Below are 22,571 nucleotides of genomic sequence, written 5' to 3'. Positions count from 1 at the left end.
TCCTTGGACAGGCCATGGTTTTGTGTCTTCCTAGGTACAGATAATCAGTGAAATAACCATTTAAACCAAGGAGACAAACTCTGGGAAACAAACTAGGGGTGGTAGAAGGGGAGGAGGGCGGGGAGTGGGGGTGACTAGGTGGCGGGCACTGAGGGGGGCACTTGACGGGATGAGCACTGGGTGTTACTCTGTATGTTGGCAAATTGAACACCAATAAAAAATAAATTTATTATTACAAAAAATAAAAAAAAAATAAACCAAGGAGAAGGGGCTGGAGCCCCCGTGAGAAGGTACCTGGTATCTCAGTCACTGCAAAGAGACTTAACCACTTTGTGCTTTAGAAAGTGATGTAACCTCTCAGAGCCTCAGTTTACCTTTGTAAAGAAGGGTATAATTTTTATGGGATTGGGTTATTGTGAAAATTATACGTAATACGTATAAAGGGTCAAATGACTAGCAGTAGATATTCTTTTAATGAGAACAGTTGTCATTGTTGTATCTGTGTCAACTTTTATCATTGATTTTAATTGTCTTCTGAAATATGTTCCTAAAATACTTAGGAAGAATATATAACCCTTCCCACTTCTGGAGAGAAATATCAAGAGATTTTGGCCAATATTTATTGGATTTGTGTGTTCCATCCTTAACTCTTATACTCAATTGACAGGTATTTCTCTATCCCCTGGCAAATGTGAGTGCCATGTTTGAAATACTGTATTTTTCCCCAAAAGGCATGTGAATATTGTATGCTCACATCTTGGTTCCTACTGAGAGTTCAGAATCAGGGTTTGAGATTTGAAGGCTTCCTTAGAAGCCATTTGTCAGAACTTGCTAGAATCAGTATTAATAACTCTCAAAAACTTCGGGTCCCCCAATCCATGATAAAAGACTCCTGGTTTTCAGCAGGAAGTTTTGTTTGGTCACAGCGGAAAGGCACTAGGATCAAAGGGGGGCACCAGAATCTAGAAATAAGCTCTTTATTTAAATGTCTTTTTTTTTTTTTTTTTTTGGTAATGGAAACATACTTCAAAATAATCTTCTTCTTTGAATTGAAAACTCAATAATACTCTTAACAAGAAGGGGAAAAAAAAGTTTAAGGGTCTTCTTTAAATACCAAGTACTAAGACAATAACACTCTGCCATAACAACTCGTGCAGTGTTGGTCATTATAAAGATTATAATGCAAAATAAAAATCTAAGGGTATGTCCCAAACAAAACTAAAAAGGAAGAAAGTTCTTGATCCTTCTGTGTAATCACAGTGGTGGCCAGAATAGAAATACCAAGTTAATCTTGAGGAAAAGAAGTCCTCAGAAGGGAAGAGCACATGTGTGGCCTTGAGCATTCTGGGAACTGTATCATTTCAGTCTAGGTCAAGAGTTCTCAACCTTGGCACTGTTGAGGTCTCACGTAAGTCTTTGCTGTGGGCCACTGTCCTATGTGTTGTAAGATGTTCAGCAGCATCCCTGGCTCCTAGCCCTTAGATGCCAGTCATGCCCTCCCTGCCCCTACCCTGTGACAAGTAAAAAATGTCTCCAGTCACTGCCAGATGACCCCTGGGGGCAAAATCACCCTTGTTGAGAACTAATGATGTAGACTTTCAATTTGGACAGCAAAATCTAGGCATAACTCAGGATCTTGCCATGCGTGCGTGGATGCTTTTTGCCTCCTGTAATGTTTTCTGGCAAAACTTTTGAGAAGGTCAGGCGACATTAGGTTGCCAAGAAGAAATATAATGTTAATAAGAGCACAGTTCTATGCTGTTAGTTGATAAAACTATGACATTGGGCAAATCAGGAGATAATTGCAAAGCAATTTCATTAAACATTTGTTTTCTATATTTGCTCAGCATGCTTTTTTTGAATTATGCTAAGTAGCATTGTGCCATTAGTGCTACCTGTCTGGTTGAAAGGAAATTAAGCCATAAGTTGACAACGAATGTATTCCTGGGTCTGCCCCAAATGTGTCTTGGAATGGCCAGTTGAGCATTCTTATGAATTCTCTTACTGCTTACTGTGACTGCCCCCCAAGCCCCTTTCCTGTTTGTGCACCCATCCTTACTCCTCTGTCTGATCAAAGAATAAATCAAATATCTGAAAAAACACAGTTTTCTTTGAAGAACCCAGGGATCTGTCGAAACCTCCTGTGGCTGGCTATTGGGTGATGGCTAAGCTTTCTGGGCTGACACCTTGATTCAGGAAGAGTGGTGCTTGCTGGATGCTGTAGCCACCTGCACCGTCTTCTCTGTCATCCAAGGTGCAACATTTTGGATGGCCTCAGGTCAGCAGAGATGGCAGGAGTCATCCTGACCACTTTGATGTTTGCCTTACAGATGCTATCAGAGATAGTACCCGGGAGTGTTCTTCTGGAGGTATGCACTGGGTACTGGAAAAAATAAGAATCTGTTTGCCCAGAGAATTGAGCGATTGCTTTAAGGACAGCAGTCCCTTTAGGGAAAGTCATCTGTAGCAGACAAAGGCAGAGTTATTTTTAAATCACATGCTTGTAAAGCCAGATTTGAAATCGTTTCCTCTGGTGGTTTTTCTTTGAATAGCTTGGGGGTGTCCTACCACTGTTAGACCCATATTCAGCTGAGAATTAAGAAGGCTGTCTTTCTAGTTCTGAGCACAGAGTCGGGGTCATGATGAAGGCTGGTTACGGAGCGAAGTGAAAACCCTTCCATGTGGCGGCGTGGGGGAAGAGGAGGGCGTAAGTGGGTGGCAAAAGAAGAGTGGGGAGGTGGGGGAGAACCCATTGTACCTTTGCAAGATGGAATTTGTGCTCTGTTTCTGCTGACCTTTCTTTATAATCAGGTTTTGGTGTGGAAGGAACATGCTGGCCATGGGATCTGAGTAATGACAGAGGGGAGTTCTATGCTGGTGTTTCTGGGATTTATGGGCAGTCCTGCCCAGGCAACAGGATTCTCTTGCTTTTCTCAACATCATGAGATGAAGCTTTGGTTTCTCCCTACCCTTAAGGGTGTGCAGTTCAATATTTTCCCATCCAGCACACTGATAGGTCTGCAGGTTGGGAGCATCACGATTGATAGTTGCTGTGCACTGTGCCTCAAGCATCTTGGAAGTGTTTTGCATTTGTTGGGATCAAGGACATCATGAAGGGGAGAGAGTCAGCTTTCTTCTGGAGGCAGGCAGACTTTTTTCTGCTTCTTGGTAGAGTTGACCTTCCCCACCACACCCTGTAGAGGACAGACTTGTCCTTTTCTCTTAACTTTGACCTGTTGTGACATTTCCTGGACGGTAGTTCCTAGTCTTCTGGCAAGAGGTTATTTTCAGGTAGGTATGGAGGGCAGGGTGGTGGTTAAGAGCATCAGCTCTGGGCCTGGGGGCTTGGGTTCACATCCTGGACCTACATTGGTCTGCTATGCAACTTTGTGACAATTTCCATACCTCTTTAAGCCTCAGTTTACATCTCAATAGTGTGGAGATGATAAATAGTCCCCCCTCCCGTGGGGTTTTTGTAGGGTCAAATGAGGTAGCACCTGACAGAGTTTGGCATGGTGTGTGGCACACGAATACTCAGCCCCTGGAGCTGTTGTTCTGATGTCAGTGGCATGGGAGCAGGGAAAGAACTAGACTGTATTCCCAACCCCCGTTCTCCATTTAGGGATTTGTTTCATCCAGTCCCCTTCTCTCTGCAAAAATAGGACATGCTTTTTTTTTTTTTTTTTCCAGCATGCCCAATCCTTCTTCTGTGTAGCCTGCTTGACTTTGCTCCTTCATTCTGGGTTAGGACAAGTGACTTCCTGGTGTTAACCCAGCAGCATTGCTTCTGGGTTAGCAGCTCCTGTTCTGCCAGTGTGGAAACAGCCACTCGCTCAGTGCCCAGCACCGTTCCCCCCGCCCCCCCCCCAGCTCTCGTGCGAGCCCTGGCAACCCTGGCCATCTGCCTGTGTGACCGTGTGCTTCAGGCACGTGGCTGTGCCCTGATGAGCTTGCCCAACTCTGGGTGGTGTGCTGGCTTGCTTCCGTCCCCCACCCCAACCCTTGCTTCTCCTCCCAGGCGAGCCACAGCAAGTGCCAGCAAGAAATTGTAATCCTGACCCTGGCATGAGAAAGCTGAGCCCTGTAGGGTGGTTCATATGCCAGGGAAACCTGCTCTGTCCAACATTGTAGCCAGACCCCAAACTCGGCCTTCTCTCCTGCCCGTCTGCCCAGAGGCCCTGTCTTCTGTGCACCGCTGTGGCGGGCAGGATTCCTGTAGGCCAGCTCCTGCCAAGGGTCTTGGCAGAGTGTTTCCAGTTGAGCGCTGTGCCTACCAGACTAGAAAAATAGCAATATGAAGGCAGAGCTAGGTGGGGGAGAAAGAGGTGGGCAAGGTGGGAAGTGAAAGGCTTTGATAACATCCTAATGTAGAAAGCGAGAGAATGAAAAGATAGCAGTGATTTATTAGGCTTCTCTTGATCCTCTCCTGCAACCACACTGATCACTCTTACCTGGGAGTCATTTTTTATGTCTCAGCAGTGAAAATGGAAGGAAGAGGGAAGTAGCAGGGGAAATTTAGGACTGAAAAAACATTGGGAGAGAACATGTGAGAGAGAGACCGCGAGGGACAGGGTCTGCATTTGATTCTGTAATGGAAATGGTTGAGAATATCTTTCACTTAGCATATATCTGGTATTCCTCCAGCAAATGTTTTGATCTGAAGCCACTAAACCATTGTTTTGGAATAAACTTAAATTTCCTGAAGACCTAAATACTTGCCACAATACCCATCGGAATGGCCCTGTCTGAGACAGCTTTGTATGGGCAACAGAGCAGTGTCTTAGAGCTTACGGTCCAACAAACCAGCCAACCTGGGTGTGAATCATGACTGCCGTGTTTGCTCATGATCTCCAGCAGGTTGTTTAAATGATCTGCTTCTGATTTCCCATCTGGAACTTTGGAATAATCACTGGATCTGCCTCATGGGGTTGGTGAAGATCCCGTGAGCCAGTGCATGTAGAGTACTTGGCACAGTGCCTGGCACACAGTAAGCGCTCAGTAACGGTTCGTAACTGCTGTGAGTGGCAGCCTCATTACCATCTGATGTCCTTTCTCCTAGGAGGACCTAGCATTGGTCTCCTGGTGAGTCTGCGTACTTCCCTTCCCTAGCCCATTAAGGCCTCTGGTCAAGGAATTTCAGTTTCTCCTCTGCTCCTCTACATTGTCTCACTTGCTCCTCTCAGCCTCTGAGTTTCAGATAACCTGGGGTAGCTAAGGGTAACCTGTAATCATTCCTCCTTGCTCGTGAGGTTAAAAACCAAAACAGACAAAATGTAGTTCAAATAAGCTCCTGATTAGAAGATTTCTCCCTGACATATTTGCTAGTAAATCAATCAGTCAATGTTATTATTGAATCTTTAATCATAGGCATTAGTGATTATACTTAAAAGCAATATAAGGACCTCGGGAGTCAAGCCAAAAGGCATACTATGGTGCCGGAGGAGGAGAGCGCTCTAGTTCATCCTCCTGCTTATAAGCAGTATTTTACAGAAATATTCCAGAATAATAATTCCTCTTTCCCCCCAAATGGCTCTGTAATGGATAGATCCTTACTCTTTCTGCACCTTCCTTTTCTCGTCTACAAGGTAACATCTTGGTTGGGTTTGTGTGAGCTTTCTAGAGCTAATGTGCACAAAGGGTCCAGCATCGCCCCTGGCACATAAGGGGCAAGCCTTGATCACAAGTCAGTCCCGTTACTCTTCACTTGTAAATGATGGGAAGGTTAAGGAACAGCAGAGGAAGTTTTAGGAGCCACTGGACTGTCCCCAGAAATAGCGTCAGCTTTCTCTTTGTGGTGTAACCTGGGGAAGACAGACCAGGGTACAGTTAAGCTTCTGATCTCAGAGAGATGGCAATTTAGTAGGGAAGGTAGGATTTTTAGATAAAAGGATGAGTGACAAGACAGAGTGGATGTCCTTGGTGCCATACGATGGGGACAGAGGCCTCTGATAAATCTCCTGGAAAGAGGAGGTGAAGAGTAATCAAGAAAGTGAGTAAAATGTTTAAAAATAAATAAAGGAGGAGTGCAAACAATAAGAAAGCCCCAGACCTCACAGGAAGCAGCTACTGCCCCGGGTAAGAGTTCCTGAGGCTAGACCCTGTGTTGGCTCTGGGAAGGAGAGGTGGAGAGCCAGAATGCTGAGTGGGTGGTGGTGTGGCAGGGTTCTAGAGGCAGGAATGCCCTCGGGGTGTTTAAGGAACAAGGTGTAGATCCAGTTTGGCTGGGGCAGGAGATCCGTATGAAGGAGTCGGGGAGATGAGTCTAGAGAGGCAGGTGCCAGGCAGGCTGGCAGCTTCATGAATGCCAGGCTGTGGCGCTTGAACTTTATCCAGTAGGCAGTGGGGAGCCACTGAAGGTTTTCGAGGAGGGAAGTGGCATGTGGACATTTCCACTTGGGTTCAAGGTCGGATTTGAAACGTTTTTAGATACTTCACAATAGTTTCCTGTGGCAGAGCGGGACTTCCTTATTATTATTATTATTATTTTGAAAATAAATACTCTCCCTTGAACATCAAACAGCTTTTGCAAACACAATGTTCTAACGATCTAGAGAAAGTAATTCAAAAACACAGGGTTTAGGTTTCACTTATGAAGCCCATCATTTTGGGCTTTATGATTTCAGTGATTGGGGGAAACACTCTTTGGCAAGGAAATCGTTTGAGGGATTTGAATGGTTCAGAATTTAGAAGTCCAAAAGCAGGCCTGGTCTCATAGGAGGAGAAAAATAGATTTTAATAAACCCAACCCATTAACATTCATCATTTTTTAAATGCCTCTTTTATAGGCTGACTAGGTTTGCAAACAAGTGTATTGAACTGACTTCTGAGTGTGGTTTTTTTTGGTTGTAGTTCTGTGTATATATACGTATGTGAGAAAAGAACACGTTAATGTCTCAGTGATACAAATAGTACTTGATTATAAGGATTACCTGCAGCAGTAATATCCAGCTAAAAATACTTAGCCAAGTTTCTGGCCAGCTTATTAATTTTACTCCTGAGAGACAAAGGAATCTTTATAGTCTTGCATTCTTGAGTCCTGACCTTGTATTTGTGGCTTCCTTCTTCCCTGAAACCGGAATTAATTGTGCATCATGCTTAGGTATGGTGGATATGGTGTGTGTGTGTGTGTGTTTGTGTGTGTGTGTTGCATTGGGAATGGTGCTACAGCAAAGGGGCTTTGTGTTGTGGGGACAGGGTCTAGGGGATGAGATGGGGACGCCAAATGGCACATGCGTGAAGTGACTTGCCCAAACACCCCTGAAGTATACTCTGATATCAAGCCAAGATTACAGAAAGCTGGAGGAGTTGCCCTAACCCAAACCAGTTAACTTAAATAAAAAATAACAGTCAATGTGTGCAATTTCACCTCCAGCTATGTACAGTAGACAATTACAGGAGTGTTGGCAGAATTGAGTGTCTGTTGGGGGAAAACCATACAGTGCTTGTTTCTGTGAAATTGGCTTCTGGTAGATACACACTCCGTGACTGAAGGTGGAAATTCCTAAAATGTTTGTTTTCTTTCTCTCCTGACTTTAACAAATATCGTTGCTCTCAGCTCCCTACCCATCGAGCTCATAATGGGAATCCAGTCTCACTTTCTGTCCTGAAAAATCACCAATTCCGCTGTCACACAAGGTTCCTAAAACTTTTGTTTTTAGAAGTTTAATCTGGGATTTTTTTTTTTTTCATTACTGATTTTTGGAAGAATGCTTTGGAATTTGGGGTCTTATAATGAGAGATGGCTTGTGGCTAATTAAACCCCTTTCCCTCTCAAATCTTGCCTGGGAGACGTAGATTCCTAAAAACAATGAGTGCATGCTGCAGAAAGATGCTCCAGGGAGCTACAACACTAAATCATCTGTGACAAAATGTTCTCTTAGAAAGTGGGATTGCATAAATGGATCAGCAAAAATAAGTGCTTTGGCAGAAAACTCCTTGAGTGGGGAAGAGCAATGCTTTCTTTTCTAATTAGCTCTGAGCTTAACAGTCTGATTTGATGTCTTTGCTACGGAATCTAGGCCTGGACAGCAGAGCAGAGAAGGAAAGTCTCGTTGCTGCTCTGTCACTGCCTCTGCACTTAATGGAAAGAGTTAAGAAGCGAGGCTGTCCATTCATGCACAATAAATGCCTCTTGAATTGAATTGAATTGAATGGGAAAAGTAAGGTTTGTTTGGGGAAGGATGCCACCTGGCCCTGACCAATGGGAATCCATGCTGTAAACCAGATGAACAAGATCATCTAGAAATGCAGTAATCAGATTACCCAGCTCAGAGATCTCAATACCCCAAGATATGAAGAATACTTCTAAGGAGAGTGGCAAACAGTTAAATTCCATCTGCCCTGAGGATTAAACCGAAGACTTAATTCACCTTAGAATGGATTCATTATGCTGTGGGCTTCGTTTGTTAGTATCACTAAGGTGATTATGGAGGCTTTTACTAGAGAAAAGTTTAAAAATAGGATGGGGATCTTGGATCCAGTCAAAATAATATTGCTTTTAAGAGACCAAAGGCCACTGTAAGATGTAGAGAGGAAAGAGTGATGATATAGAACAGGTAAAGAGAGAAATAAAGCCTTGATAGACTTTCTGAGGATACATTTATAAAACTGATTGTATACGAATTTCATAGAATTTATTTCATTAAAGTTGATTTCTTTATATTAATACATTTTCCCAGGAGACATGTCTTTTTTTTCTGATAGAATCTAGCCTGTGTTTATTTCAAATAGCCAATGACCACCTGAAGGATTTTTAAAATGATATTTATATGTGTCAAAAAATAAGTATTTTTTAGCATTGCAAGTGAAATTTACTCAAACAAAATGGGCCATTTAGTGGCATTTAGTTACTGGATTCCTTACAAGTTTGAAGATGAATGAAATTTCACTACTACAAAAACTAGATGTGAAGAAGCAATTTAAATTTATTTATATTCTGTTTCTCTTTCTACCTTTAAGCTTTCCTGATAGTCACATCCCATTGATTCAGATTTTGTGATCATTTGACCTTTAATTGATTAAACTGAAGTTTACATCTTTATTGTCTTTATGAAGAAGATATCACCAAGCAGATTAATTATGCAAATCTAGTCCTAGGCACATTTAACTTATTTGAGTACAAACTAGTCTTTAAAGACCTTACCTGTGTGTATATAAACTGAAACCAAAAGCGTATGAAACCAGAAGTGTATGGGTTCATTTACGGGCCATCGGAGAGGATGTCTTAGACCAATCCCCAAGGATGGTGTTGGGTGTTTTTTTTTTTTCTCCTTGATTTCGACTAATGAAATCATCATCTATTGGAGCAACTTTCTCTCATTCTTCCCCTCTCTGCATCAAAGGGCAGCATAACATGGTCATTAAACCTCTGACCTGAACTTCAATCTTGGCTCTGTAAATCTTCTGCCTTTGTTTTTTTGCTCTATACCAGATAATTCCTGGAGGAGTAAATGAGGTGATATATGCAAAGCCCTTGAGCAGTGCTCAGCATATGAGTGGTAGCTTTCGTCACTTGGATCTGTATTCTATTCTTTCTTCTCTTCCTCTGCCCCCAACATCACCGTGTGGACACTTAAGTCAGGGAGAGCATCTTGTGCTCCAGCACCGATGGCCTGGAAATGGCTCCCCACCTTCCGTGTCGTTGTAGGGAAGGATGAGTAATGAGGCACAGTGGGGCTAAGAATCCTGTGTATTGACTTCTGTAGAAAGATCTACATCACCTGGGAGTTCTGGTGTGGTCCCTCTGCTTTCTTGGGTGGCTCTGCTAAGAGATGGATGCTCTACAAGCCAGGGCTGTGTCTTTCATCTCCATCCCCCTACCATCCTCTGACTCTGTGGCTAAAAGACCTTGAGGGGGGAGGATCCCTGGGTGGCGCAGCGGTTTGGTGCCTGCCTTTGGCCCAGGGCGCGATCCTGGAGACCCGGGATCCAATCCCACGTCGGGCTCCCGGTGCATGGAGCCTGCTTCTCCCTCTGCCTGTGTCTCTGCCTCTCTCTCTCTGTGTGTGACTATTGTAGATTTAAAAAAAAAAAAAAAAAAAAAAAGACCTTGAGGGGGGAAAGGGAGAAATGGAATTTATGTACATTTCTTTGGGGGTTTTCAAGCCTTTCCCTCATGCCATAAGATTTATGAGTTGGGCTTCTCTTTGGTGACACTTTTAGATCACGTGTTGGAGAACTAGCAGCCTCCTAGTTGTTGGTGATGAGTTGTTGGCTGGAGGAGAAGCAGGGCGGTAGGTCCCCAGTGGTAGCCGACTCTCTGCTCTTTTGCCCCTCCTCATGTAAATCCCTTGGAGGCTTTCTTCTTAACTCTCGCTATAAGATGGAAAAGTAGCAGGGAGGTCTCCAGATAGGAAAAATGGACCCTTCTTTTGAAATGGAATGGGAACGTGAGGAAATTGAGAAAACCAAATTATTTGGAAGAAAAGTATGAAACTAGTTTTTACACAAAGGAGATGATGAGAATTTGATTAATTTAAGAATTGGGATTAACCTGATATGACTTTGTTTTTTAACCAGATTAGAGATGTGGAGTTCTTGGCATAGGTCTTGACATAGTACTTTGTGTACTGTACATATGGGTGTGGCAGGATAAAGCTTTTCAAGGTACAACAGTCCTGTTTTAAGATTAACAAAGTACATCAAACTAAGCAAGATTTCCCCCTCTTGATTCCAGCTAAAGCTCCCTGCACATATTTTTACATCTAATGAAATATCTCTGTGCTTCTATAAAAGAGTGGGCACAATGCTCCTAAGTTTAAATCAGCTAAATGCATAGGAAATCATAGCAATACCCATTATGTGTTAAAGCCAGGATGATGCTAAGCATTTAATGGAAGAGGTTGTAGGAACCAGCTCATATTAGAAATGATGTTGGTTCCTGGAGCTTAGTCTGCTCCCAGGAGGATTGCATATTATGGCTATGTCGCCAAAGTACGTTTTTTCTTTTCTTCATCAGCCCTTCCACTCTGATTACAGGCAGCTTAAAAATAAATTTGGGCACGTCTCAGTGGCCAAAAACCATGGAGATCAGGATGAAATCATTTTTAAGGCAGAAATAACAAGCTTTGATAAAGATATTCAAAGAAACACAGTCCTAATAGCACGAGCATGTCACGGTTGGACCCCTTAGGCACTAGATTAAATTGGATTTGGAGTCTGAGGTCTCCTGAGAACCCATGATACCTTGAGCAAGTCACTTACATTTTGAGCCCCTCCCCCACCTTTTCTAGCATGGTCTGTGGCAGCCAGTCACAGGATGATCATGGGGTTAAATTACATTAAATGGGCTAATCCGTGAACAGACCTGGGATCGTGCCTGTTCAGTTGTCACTCAGTTTTCATTCCAGAGTGAGAATCTGTTTTTTGTTTTGTTTTTTTGTTTTTAAGGTTTTATTCATTTATTTGAGAGCGTAAGGGAGAAGCAGACTCCCGGCTGAGCAGGGAGCCCAAAGTGGGGCTCGATCCCAGGACCCTGAAATCGTGACCTAAGCTGGTGGCAGACCCTTAACCTACTGAGCCACCCAGGTGCACTAAGAATCTGGTATTTAAAGATTACTTTCTAAAAGGTACTTGTACTTCAGTGTTTGGACTCTTCCAGATTTCTGTGTTGTTGGGCTGAGTCTTTGCAAAGCCTTGTGAAGCTTCTTTAGTTACACTAAAAGACCTCTTTTATAGTCCCAGCTATGCTATTAAATATCTTAAGTGAGTGGTCAACGTCTCTTTGGGTTTTACTCCTTCATCTGTAAGATGAGAATAACCTTCATTCTTCTAATTTATAAGTATGTCATAAATATGTTAGCCAATTAGAAGATTGACCAAAGTAAATTCAAATTAAAGTGTGCATTAGGTTAGCATTGTTATTTCCATTAGGTTTTAGGTGGAAGGGGGAATGGGGGGATGAGGGTGCCTCAGTGGCTCAGTCAGTTGAGCTTTTGCCTTCAGCCCAGGTCGTGATCTCAGGGTCCTGGGATTGAGCGCAGTATGCAGGGAGCCTGCTTCTCCCTCTGCCCCTCCTCCAGCTCAAGCACACCCTCTCAAGCTCATGCCCTCTTGCTCTCTCTCAAATAAAATCTTAAAAGAGAAAACATGTAGCAGCAGTTTGAAGGTAGGCCATTTACAAAAAGCTCTGAATCTGAAATCCACCAAATCGAGGTTCTAGAGCAAGTTGGCCAGGATTGGGTTGTGTATTCCTGGTCACAGAATGTCTCAAGGCCTCTGTTTTCTTATCTGTAAAACATGGGTGCTATTTTTATCTCTGTGACTCTGTTCTAAGACTACTATGAGCTGGAAGACTAACATTCAAATTTTGGTGCAAAAAATGCAGAGCCTCGGGGTGATGGTACTGCTCCCAAGCAAGCAGATGGATTAAGAATCTGACATTTTGCCACTCATAGAGAATGATGGCGTTTAAAACTAAAGCTGAAAGGCAAAAAACCATCTGACACATCTGGAAAAAAAAATGCAACAGTATTAAAGCTAGTTTCTTCTTTAAAAATGGTCTTCATTCTGAATGGGAACCCCTGGCTTCTCTCTGGTATTCAGCATTCCCGAGTAACCCTGAAAGCAGGTTCTCTGGCTGGAATTATTGCTCTAGGAGTTGGATTTTTTTAGCAGTGGTTTATTAGCCAGACAAAATAATTTTTAAAAAAGAGAAAGGGAAAAATAAAAGGAAAACCCCAAGGCCCACAGCTAGCTCTTTTGAAGGGCGGTGGCCAGCTCTGCTTTTGGCTTGCTCCCCTGCATGTCTGGATTCAGGTTCGTAGGGGCTCCCCCTTCCCCACCATGGCAGTAGGTTTCACCTCCCAGCTGGCTGCAGTGGATTGCTAGGTGCCTGGAATGTCATCTTGAAAGACTCAAGCTTGGTCTGGACTTAGGGGAAAGAGTTCTGTGATGAATTAGGGATGTCTGCCATGGGCATAGGTGGGACAGTATTTGTGCCAGGTATTTGCTGCCCTTACAGAGCAGGTTGGGAAGATCCTGGAGTACTCATCCCTCCTCTGGGCAGAAGATCAAGGACTCGGGCCAGTGCGGTTTCTGGTGTCCCGGAAAAGTGTTATTCCAAGCTCCTGGCACATACTGTTTCACTCTCTGCGAGAGGCTTATTCCGGTTAGTTTGATAGAATGGAAGTGAAGTCTGTTGATTCTGCACCATGATCACAGGGCAGGAGTTACAAGAGGGACAGAAGTTACAAAACCAGCATCCCCATCAGGTTCCAGGGGATACTGCAGTGGAGGTCAGGCTTGGGTGGGGGCTCACTGCAGCAGCAGAGGCGGCCACAAACCACCAAACCTGGCAGGCTGTGGCCAGCAGTCCTGGCTGCAGATTTCCCTGAAGTGACCAGGGGGCTGGGCCCCCAGTCCCCCACACGGTGATTCTTAACGTTTATAGCAGAAGTGCCACCACCTTCTTTAAGAAGGCATCGGAGAATTTACTAGTTTGCTTAGGCTTGGGATGACCTTCTGTCATCCATGCTGATGGAACCGATATTCAGAAGTTTATATCTCTTCAGTTTTAGAATGAGCTTCATGTTTTTGTGCTGTTGATCTGCTTTCCTGGTGATGTTTGAACCTGTAATGCTTTCACAGCTCCCCCAGTGTGCTTCCCATAGGCACCCAAATGTCTCCTAGCTTTAGACCCACGTGCTGCGCCAGTGGAATAATAATGATCACATTTTATTGAGAAATTACTATGTGCTCCCTGGGGTCAAGGTTTCTGGGTGACAAGAGGTGGGTCCAGGGGTGTGTGAGGCAGCGGGGTGGTGGCTTTGAGGTTAAACATTGTCAGTGGAGAATCTAGAGAGTGGACTGAGAGAGTTCGCAGAGAGTGGACCTCACTTACTCTGCTCCTGTGGTTTTCTGCTGTTTCCAATGACTGCACTTGAGTTCTGCATACGATTAACTTTCAATTATCCTGAGGCCGATTAACTGGTTTGCAGATTAACCAAGGTGAAGGCTCACCTGGGCCTGCAAGGTGCGCATCAACTCAGCTGCTCCATAATTAGCTAGTTATAGCTGATTGCCTGCCTGTGGTCAAGGAGCCTGGGGGCTGGGCTCCTCCTGCAGAGGGAGGAGAGCAGAGGAGCAGTGATTTCTAGGACTTTCCACTCCCTTTAACCAGAGGAACCCATTGGTGTGTCAAGTCCTGCAGTCTCTAACATTGTCCCTGAGAGGTTCAGAAGCTCCCTAGGGCCCTGATACTCTGTCCCTGGGACCTTCAGCCTCCACACGCTCTCCACGTTGGAAAGATCAAGTTGGCCAGAGGACATAGTAAATTGGAAACTTCTGGAGGTTAAGTGATCTGCTGTGTGAAAAGGAGGCCCAATGAGCAGGGGTGGCTAATCCCCACTTTCCCGCCTCAGCCTGTGAACCTCCTCCCCAAAGATGTAGATTGCCAGGCTTGTCTTGGTTGCTCATGATTCCCAGCCCCATGGTTGCTTGTGTTCATAGAAAGTTGATTGTGTTTGCTGGGCCCCTGTGGGGTGAGGAAATAGAAATTTGGTGTGTTTGCCACCCCTTACACCAGATCAGAATATCTACAGTTTAACATAAGAGTCAAACTGCCATATTTGGGGTAATCTCAGTTTTGTGGGGAGGTGCCCAGAATCCCAGGTATACTCCTAATCTTGAGAAGGTGTTCATGAAGGACTACCAAGAAAGGATAAACATTGGCATAGGATCACGTTTGATGGGATCCCGTGGATTATTTTTATTTCTTAAGCAGCGTTCACCTGAGCACCTAATATGTCTTTTCCTCCCTGACTCTGTTCTCATTTTGTATTTGCCAGGCCTGGAATGCCTTGCCTTGATACAACTGAGTTTGCCGGCACCTGCGGTCCCTTTTCAGCCAGGACCATGGGTTTCCCTGGGTCCTTCTCCCTGGCTCACGTCTTCCCAGGGCTGCTGGTGTGTACCGTCTAGAGATCACATTTTATTAACACAAAGAAATCTGCTTGGGCTGCCTGGCTCTTGCAGTCACGTGGAGAGAAATGTGTTCCTTCGGTACACCAGCCTGCAGCTCTCTCTGCAAAATACAGTCGAGAGCTGGGCACTGGGCCAAGCTTACATTTCACTTTGGAACACACTTTCGCATCACTCTTTGGCAGAACATCCACGGCAGTGTCTATTTGGGGAGTAAGTTAGAGAAGTGTTGTTTCCCTCTTATGAGTGTAGAGAGATAGGACCTTTAAAAAAATATTTGACTTTTCCCCATCTTTGCCATCTTCAGTGTGCCCAGGTAATAAGGGATCCAGCCAAACGTGGAAGCTGCGCCTGGGAGACAGCCCCATCCCTCCCAGGACCTCCTGTTTCCCTTGCTAAATCAGTAAACACGGCCAGGACCGCCTGGGACAGTGAAGCTTAGGCCAAGGTAATAACATCAAAACCAAAGTCCAGGAACTCTTGAGCAAACTAGTTACCCTCCCAGATAAAACAACTTCGTTGTCCAAATCTTTCTTTCTGAAGATCTAAGACTTTCAGATGTTGGTCCAGGGCCAACCACTGAAGGAGGAACTTCAGCAAGCCTCCTGGAATGGCAAACGCTGTTAAAATAAACAAATGGACCCCTTCCATTCAGTTTTCCCTCACTGGTCTATTTTTATTTATTCTGCGCGCCCCTTGTACTTTACTGTTTTGTAATACCCACCCCCACCCCCTACTTCTCCACCTCTGGTCCCATCTCTCCATCTTACTTTTCTTACGGACCAAGCTGATCATTTTTCCTCCAGGGAAACATATATCTAATTTCAAAAAGAGGTATCAGAGGAAAGAGACGATATAATATATTTCTTTTGATATCCCCTCATACTCAAGTTATTATGGGTGCCTGCCTTAGGTTTGAAAATAAAATTGGTTCTGGAATTTTAAGCCCTCCTTAGGAAAGACCAAAATGACTCAAAAGCAAAGATTTATGGGAATAATTACTAACTTCTCTTCTGTCAGTGAAATAGAAGACTCTCTTGTAACAAGTGACAAAATAAACTCTTCCTTCCCAGTTGTGCCAACCCATAAATTCTGTAGGGATTTCCCAAGCGCTGAGCCTTGTTCTGATTCTAGTGTTTTCTGCTTTGGACTGTTGCTGTACCATCCAGCCCTGCAACAATGAATCAAGATTTAAAGAGAGTTTTTCCAGCAAGGTGCATATGCCCGGCCGCTGCTTCAGTGGGAAGCCCCCTCATTTGTAAAAGCTGCCCAGAACCTCAGGGACCAGGCTACAGCCTCCTGCTGGTCACCTGGTAAAGCCTTTGCTTACTCTGCAGAAGTGGAGTGACAGAAATGCATTCCGCCTGTCTCAAAAATCTGCTGGTAATTAGCTGTAAAAATAATGCCAAGCTCTCACGTGGCTGGTAGATGCATCAGCTCCGTGGGGGGTGAACCAAGTGCTACTTCACCGAGTAATACTATTGCAATCACATCAGTCCAGGTGAGGTTAGAGAAGGTTCCTGGGGGAGATGGCCGTGGCCCTGAAGTTTCAGAGAGGTCTCCTGAAAGTACTGAGAAATGGTTGATGTTCAGGAGTTCATTTGAAGCTTTGTTCCCCTTCCCCTTATAAGTCAGGCAGGTGTTTTTTTAGTCGCATTTTCTTTTTCGATCAACAGAAGCTCTAGCAGATGATTGAGAGGATCTGTAGCCAGCATCAGGTGTCAGTTCTTCCATTGCTCTAGTGGATTCTCTGCTTGGTAGGTTAGCCACAGTAAATGTGTAAGCCCTGGCTGTTTGCCATTTGCCACCCAGCTAGACACCACCTCAAGGCTTCTACCCCCTGCCCTCACTCGGGGAAGTGTTCAAGGAATGTAATTTCATTTTATAATTAACTGAGGCAATGCACACTGCATTTCTTCATGCATTTTAATGACAGGGCAGTTATCACTCAGAACTATGTACCTTTGAAAATCAGTGGGTTAAGTTGTTGGTCTTGAGTTTGGCCTGTCCTCATACCAGTGTGAGTATTTTAATCCTTCAGGATTTTTTTTTTTCATTTTGCACAAAGTGAAGTCGATGAAGGCATGTTGAACCCCATCCTCTTATCTCCCAAAGCACTTCTGCATATACACGGTTGGTGCTTATTGACTCTGCACCTGACTCTCGGTTTCTCAGAGATAGGGACTAGGCTTTTATCTTCAGCACTTGAACACATGCTTTATACCATAGTTGGCATTCAGTAAACATTTGTTGAAATAACAAAGACATTACTTTCGTTATAAGTGGTTTTGAAAGAGAATGTGTGCGAACTTTCATATATCTTCAGTGGTGCTGGCAGGATTATGTTCAACATGGTGAGCCTTTGCAAAGGGTCAGCATGCCAGGATGAGCTCCTTTGGGACAGAGCTGAGTTTGAGTGGTCTCGGAGGAGGCAAAGTGCAGCCATACACCCCCGCTGACATGGTGAGAGCTTCAGAGCTGCTCATAAGGCTCCCGTGAGCTGCTCTTCTGTGTGAACGTTTTGCTATTTTCCAATTAACTATTTAATAGTCAAGGATGAAGAGTATTTTCGAGCCCGACGTGGGACTCGATCCCAGGTCTCCAGGATCAGGCCCTGGGCTGAAGGCGGCGCTAAACCACTGAGCCACCCGAACTGCCCAGATGTTTATTTTTTAAAAACACTAGCTTATATTTCTTTGGTTCATAGACCTGGGAGGTACTCCTTGGTGTGTGGTACGTTCGGGGGGTAACTACTTTGAGTGTAGGATTTGATTGGTTTACAGAATGGCACTTCTGTCCACACCAGCCAGCGGGTAGGGTGCTAAAACAGACATGGCCCTGCTGAAGGGGAGAGGGGCTTCTTGGGCCAGGAGTTGGAATGGGTTGGTCCCTGCATTTGTCATGTCTTCAGCATTCCCTGCTGAATCCATTCTAAGTGCCCTACGTGCTGTGCGCCTACAGCAGGGAATATAGCAGGAACCTTCCGGCAACGCCCAGAGATGCTGGGCCCTTCCCACAAGTGCCTCTGCTACTCCATTTACTCTGTTTCAGTTTAGTAGTATGCTGGGGAAAAGCCCAGCCCTCCCACCAGCGTGAGGTGGCAAAGGTCTCTGGCTAGAATAGTGTGCAGAGAATTATTCAAGCAACTGAGGTGCCAGAAACATTGTTTTGAAAAAAGTTTTAAAATACAAAAAAAAAAAAAAAAAAGTGCATAGCAGACACCCTTCCTCCTGTCTCCCAGAATTAACCATTTGACATACTGACCTTATATATTCATATACAAATGTATGTACACAGTTGTCAATGAAGTTAAACATTACAGATTGAGTTGTGGCCTTGGGGAACTTTTTAAAAAGAGAAATGTGGTAACTCATAAAGCAGCACTGAAATAATTAAAAGTCTGTTTCCTCAGGTCTTAACCCCTTCCTTGCATGTTGTTTCCATGGTATTAATAAATTAGCCTGTTTTTAGTCTAGGGGAGAAAAAAGGCCAGGCTAGTTCCATAGAAAGGTTTCACTTTTTTTAGAGGGTGGGGGGCGTGCAGTGCTCCTGGGGGTGCATACATTCCTTTGGAGCATCTCTAAACCCTGGAGGCACATACCTTCCTCCCTTCATGCTGAAGACGAACAGACAAATACACAAAACCAACACAGAGAGGAGGGCTTGGTGCAGCCGGAGCACCCTAAGGACGCGGGGTTCTGGGAGCCACTGGCGACATGCCTGTCAGGTGTGCAGCAGCTTGTCACTGCACGCTGTCTCCTGACTGATGACATCCTGAGGATCAGTCAGCAGTGGGTACCAGTTTTTCTCTGAACATAGAGCTTCCATAAGACAGGATGGGTGGAAAAGCAATGACACAGGAAGAGCTAACCCTTCTTTTGTGCTTACTACGGTCTGGGCACCAAGCTAAGTGGTTTCCATGAATTATCTCATTAAAGCTCAAAACAACCTCTGGGTACTGCTGTCATTAGTACTAGGGAGGCACTACCAGCATCCTTTAGTAGGTGAGGAAACAGGCCCAGGGAACCGAATAAATGCTGAAGGGAGCACGCTTAGTGGACTGCAGGGCTGGAGTACGAGGCCACGTGGTCAGACACCAGAACCCGCCACTGCTTCTTGGTAGAAGGCACGTGGCCTGCGGAAGGTAGAAGAACTCCCGGGACCTCTGACCACCTGTGTCGGTGGTACAACAGTGACGTTTGGACCGGGAAACTAGCTGTGGGAGGAATGAAGGCAGAAGGAGCCACTACAACCTGACCTGAGTGTGTGTCTGTGGCCAACTCAGTTCTTGGCCAGTTCCCGGGGAGTCTGATTTTAAAGGACATGGAGAGGCTGATTTTCAAAATACAGGCTTTACCAATAAAATCAGGAAGGATTTGACTGAAAAATGAATTCTGCACTTTGGTAGGATTCTCAAGTCCACAGTGCCTTCCAAAATAGTTTTAAATGTGAAACACCATGAAATAATAAGCATACTGATCCAGGAGATCTAGGGATGCTCTAGTGGGGTGTTAGGAATGTTTAATGCCTCTGAGCTCAGCCCACAGCATGGTTTGTATAAGTCAAGACAGGATTCATTCATCCTTCTGGTGCCCACCCTCTGCTGACCCGGCCCAGCACAACAGGGAGACACATAGTCCTGTGGGGAAGCATGCATGGGTACGTGGTGATGCTGGGCATCAGCTCTGCATTTGCCATCAGCTAGATGAATGGAAGCAGTTGCTTACTCTGTGTTCACCTCCGTGTGCTTCTCAGAAACATGCTTGGTGAGCGCTCCTGACAGACTCAGACCATGGGGCTGATATCTCCTTGAGAGCTGCGTATATGAAGCAGCATAGAGCATGCAGCCAGCACTTGGTAAATATTGGTTCCCTTCCCCTTCCTGTGTGTGAGGCGAGTTGTATGAGTGAAGCATCAGCAGTTCGGAATGCAAAAATAGATCTCCATGTGAGGATGTGGCCTCTTTTCCCCGAGTGCAGACCAGATGTCAGGCTGCCTGGTGAGGACTCCAGGAATGTGGTGGCTTCCTTCTTTGGGGCTTCGTTGCTTCTCCCCATATGGAGAAGCCTCCCTTTCAATGCATTTCTTGGATCAGAAAAAAAAAACAAGAATGAAAAAGAAGATGGTATAAAAGTCTTGGGAATGAACTTTCTGTATTCTCCCTCTTAGAAAGGATTTGTGATGTGTTATTTAGATCTTAATTGCAAGTCTGATACCCAGTCGTCATATCATTATCCCTGTTACTTAATAACATAATAAAGATTAATGGAGAACCACAAGCAAATGAACATTTGTTTTGGAGTGCAATTACCCATTTTCTTACCAGATATTTACTGAGGGCCAACTGTTTACCAGGCGCTGAACTAGGTATTGGGGTTTCAGACGTAAGAAAGATACACCGTCCCTTGAACTTGAGAAGCTCTTGAGGCAAGAGTGGTCAGCTCCGAATGGGGTGTAGAGGGAATATCAGAGATGATCCTTGATTGTGTCTTGAAGAATGGGCAAAATTATGTCAATAGGAAGGATATATATATATATATATATATTTTTAATTTTATTTATTCATGAGAGACACACACACACACACAGAGAGAGAGAGAGAGAGAGAGAGGCAGAGACACAGGCAGAGGGAGAAGCAGGCTCCATGCAGGGAGCCCGATGCGGGACCCGATCCCGGGTCTCCAGGATCACGCCCTGGGCCGAAGGTAGGCGCTAAACTGCTGAGCCACCCGGGGATCCCAGGAAGGATATATTTAAGTGACTCATTGAGTTTTTCTTGACTGATATTAAGAATTAGTGTCTATTAAATATGCACAGTAAAAAAGCTCACAGCAAACAATTCAGATCATAGTGTCATGTGATAACACTGACCTGGAATGAAAATAGGGGAAATAAAAGCATAAAACGAATGCATATGGTGGTTGATCCACAAAGGGGCTAGCTCCTTCCTACTCAGAAAAGGGAAACTTTGCTGTATGGTGAGGGACCTGGTGCTCTGCACTTCCAGGGCAGCCGAGCCACGTGTCTTGAGCGTGGTATGTTTAAAGAAGATGTTGGGAGGTTAGAGGCGGCATAATTGATGTGATTTGACAGTTGCTGTGGCAACACACCCACTTCCAGAAAATCAGTGTTAGTGGGAGGGCAGAAAAACTCGTGGCACTTGCCCTGGGCTGCCCTGTGCCCCATACTTTCTGGGCCAAAGGTGTGGATGGATTTAGGACAAATGCCCCACATGGCTGACTACCGCCTGGCTTGCCTTTGTGGCATTGATTCTGGAATGAGATAAGGAGGTGAGTAAACCAGAGCAAAGACAACAGGGAAACAGTGCGGAGGAGGAGGGGGTGGTCTGAGCAAGCATTGCCAATTCCTTTCAGGAAAACATCTCCCCAGTGTTGTATTTGAGTATATTGAACAGCCCATGGATTTCTGTGAAAAAATACATGTGACATAAATATGTGTAAACCTCTGTTTATGGAAGCAGCAGCAAAGAATGCTTTGGGCATAAATAAAATCGTCCTTAGAGTAGTAAAAAGACTTGGGTTCATGAAAAATTGCTTTTGACAAGTTTTGATGGAAGCGCTGGATGCTTGCCTCTGGGGCGCCATCTTCTGGCAGGTGGGGAGCATGACATGGTGTGAATGCTGTGTGGGTGGTGGGTTTCCTTATTAACAAGCTGGAGTGTGATGGCCTTCCAGCCTTCCAGCCTTCCAGCCACAGGGGCTATTTCCCCTAGGTCGTCGGTTCTCAGCCTTGGCCCCAGTTGCCAGTGGAGCTCTTTGAAACCATTTATTTTAAAATGTTGAATTGCAAAAGTAATATAGGGTCGTCGTAAAATTAAGTCAGAACTGTACACGTGTACAGCTTGAGTTCTTATATCTCATTCCCAGATTTAAGTGTCAACAGTTTCTTGGACACTCTTCCATTTTCTTTGTTATTATAAGCACGTGTGTGGGGGGGATTATGGAAATATATGTATATATACACACTATACATAGAACAGTGTCCATACTAGGGTGCCTGGGTGGCTCAATTGGTTAAGCGTCCCACTCTTGATTTTGGCTCAGGTCGTGATCTCAGGGTCAGGAGATGGAGCCCTGCTTTGGGCTCTGAGATGGGCATGGAGCCTGCTTAAGATTCTCTACCTCTCCCTCTCCCTCTGCCCCTTCACCTCCTCCCAGCACCAGCTCACACATGTGTGCACACGCTTGCTTCTCTCTCTAAAAAAAAAAAAAAAAAAAAAAAAGAGAGATTAGAGTTGTACACTATACAAAATGTTGTGCAATTTCCCCTTTTTATTTAATACCTTTTGGATACATTTCCACAATAACATATATAGCTATTCTACTAACTGCATGGAATCCCATTGTCAGGCTATGCTGTAATTTATTTAGCAAGTACCTTTAGCTTGTTTTCATCCTTGGTTGCCTTTTTTTTTTCTTGTACATGCGTGTGGCATATCCAACATTTAAATTCCTAGATGTGGAATGCTTGATCAAAATGTATAGGACCCAAAGGAATTGTTCTAGTTCATACTCCCACCAAAAGTGTGTGAAAAGACTATTCCCTCTTTCATTAAAACAAAACAAACGGAACACAACAAAGCTACGGAGCCCAGGTCCCCTTTTCAGAGCTTCTGACTGAAGTGGGAAGGG

General features: G+C 44.6%; 1 protein-coding gene across 6 annotated transcripts in view; it reads left to right on the top strand.

Moving 5' to 3' along the window:
* The window catches only part of HLF (HLF transcription factor, PAR bZIP family member), a 54,733-nt gene that overhangs the window by 5,864 nt on the left and 26,298 nt on the right, over window positions 1–22,571 (top strand). Inside the window, exon 3 of one of the 6 annotated variants that reach the window (XM_072779940.1) lies at window positions 14,787–15,574. The exons of the other annotated variants lie outside the window; for them this stretch is intronic. Within the exon in view, the coding sequence (XP_072636041.1) occupies window positions 14,787–15,136 (350 nt within the window). The 3' untranslated portion in view covers window positions 15,137–15,574. Of the gene's footprint in view, window positions 1–14,786; window positions 15,575–22,571 lie in introns of those variants that run through there. 6 annotated transcript variants of the gene reach the window in all.

Source organism: Canis lupus, chromosome 16, assembly GCF_048164855.1.
Source record: "Canis lupus baileyi chromosome 16, mCanLup2.hap1, whole genome shotgun sequence".
In the NCBI taxonomy this organism is placed as follows: Eukaryota; Metazoa; Chordata; class Mammalia; order Carnivora; family Canidae; genus Canis; species Canis lupus.
Note: the sequence above shows the minus strand (reverse complement) of the source record. Positions and strands in the feature narration are given on the sequence as shown.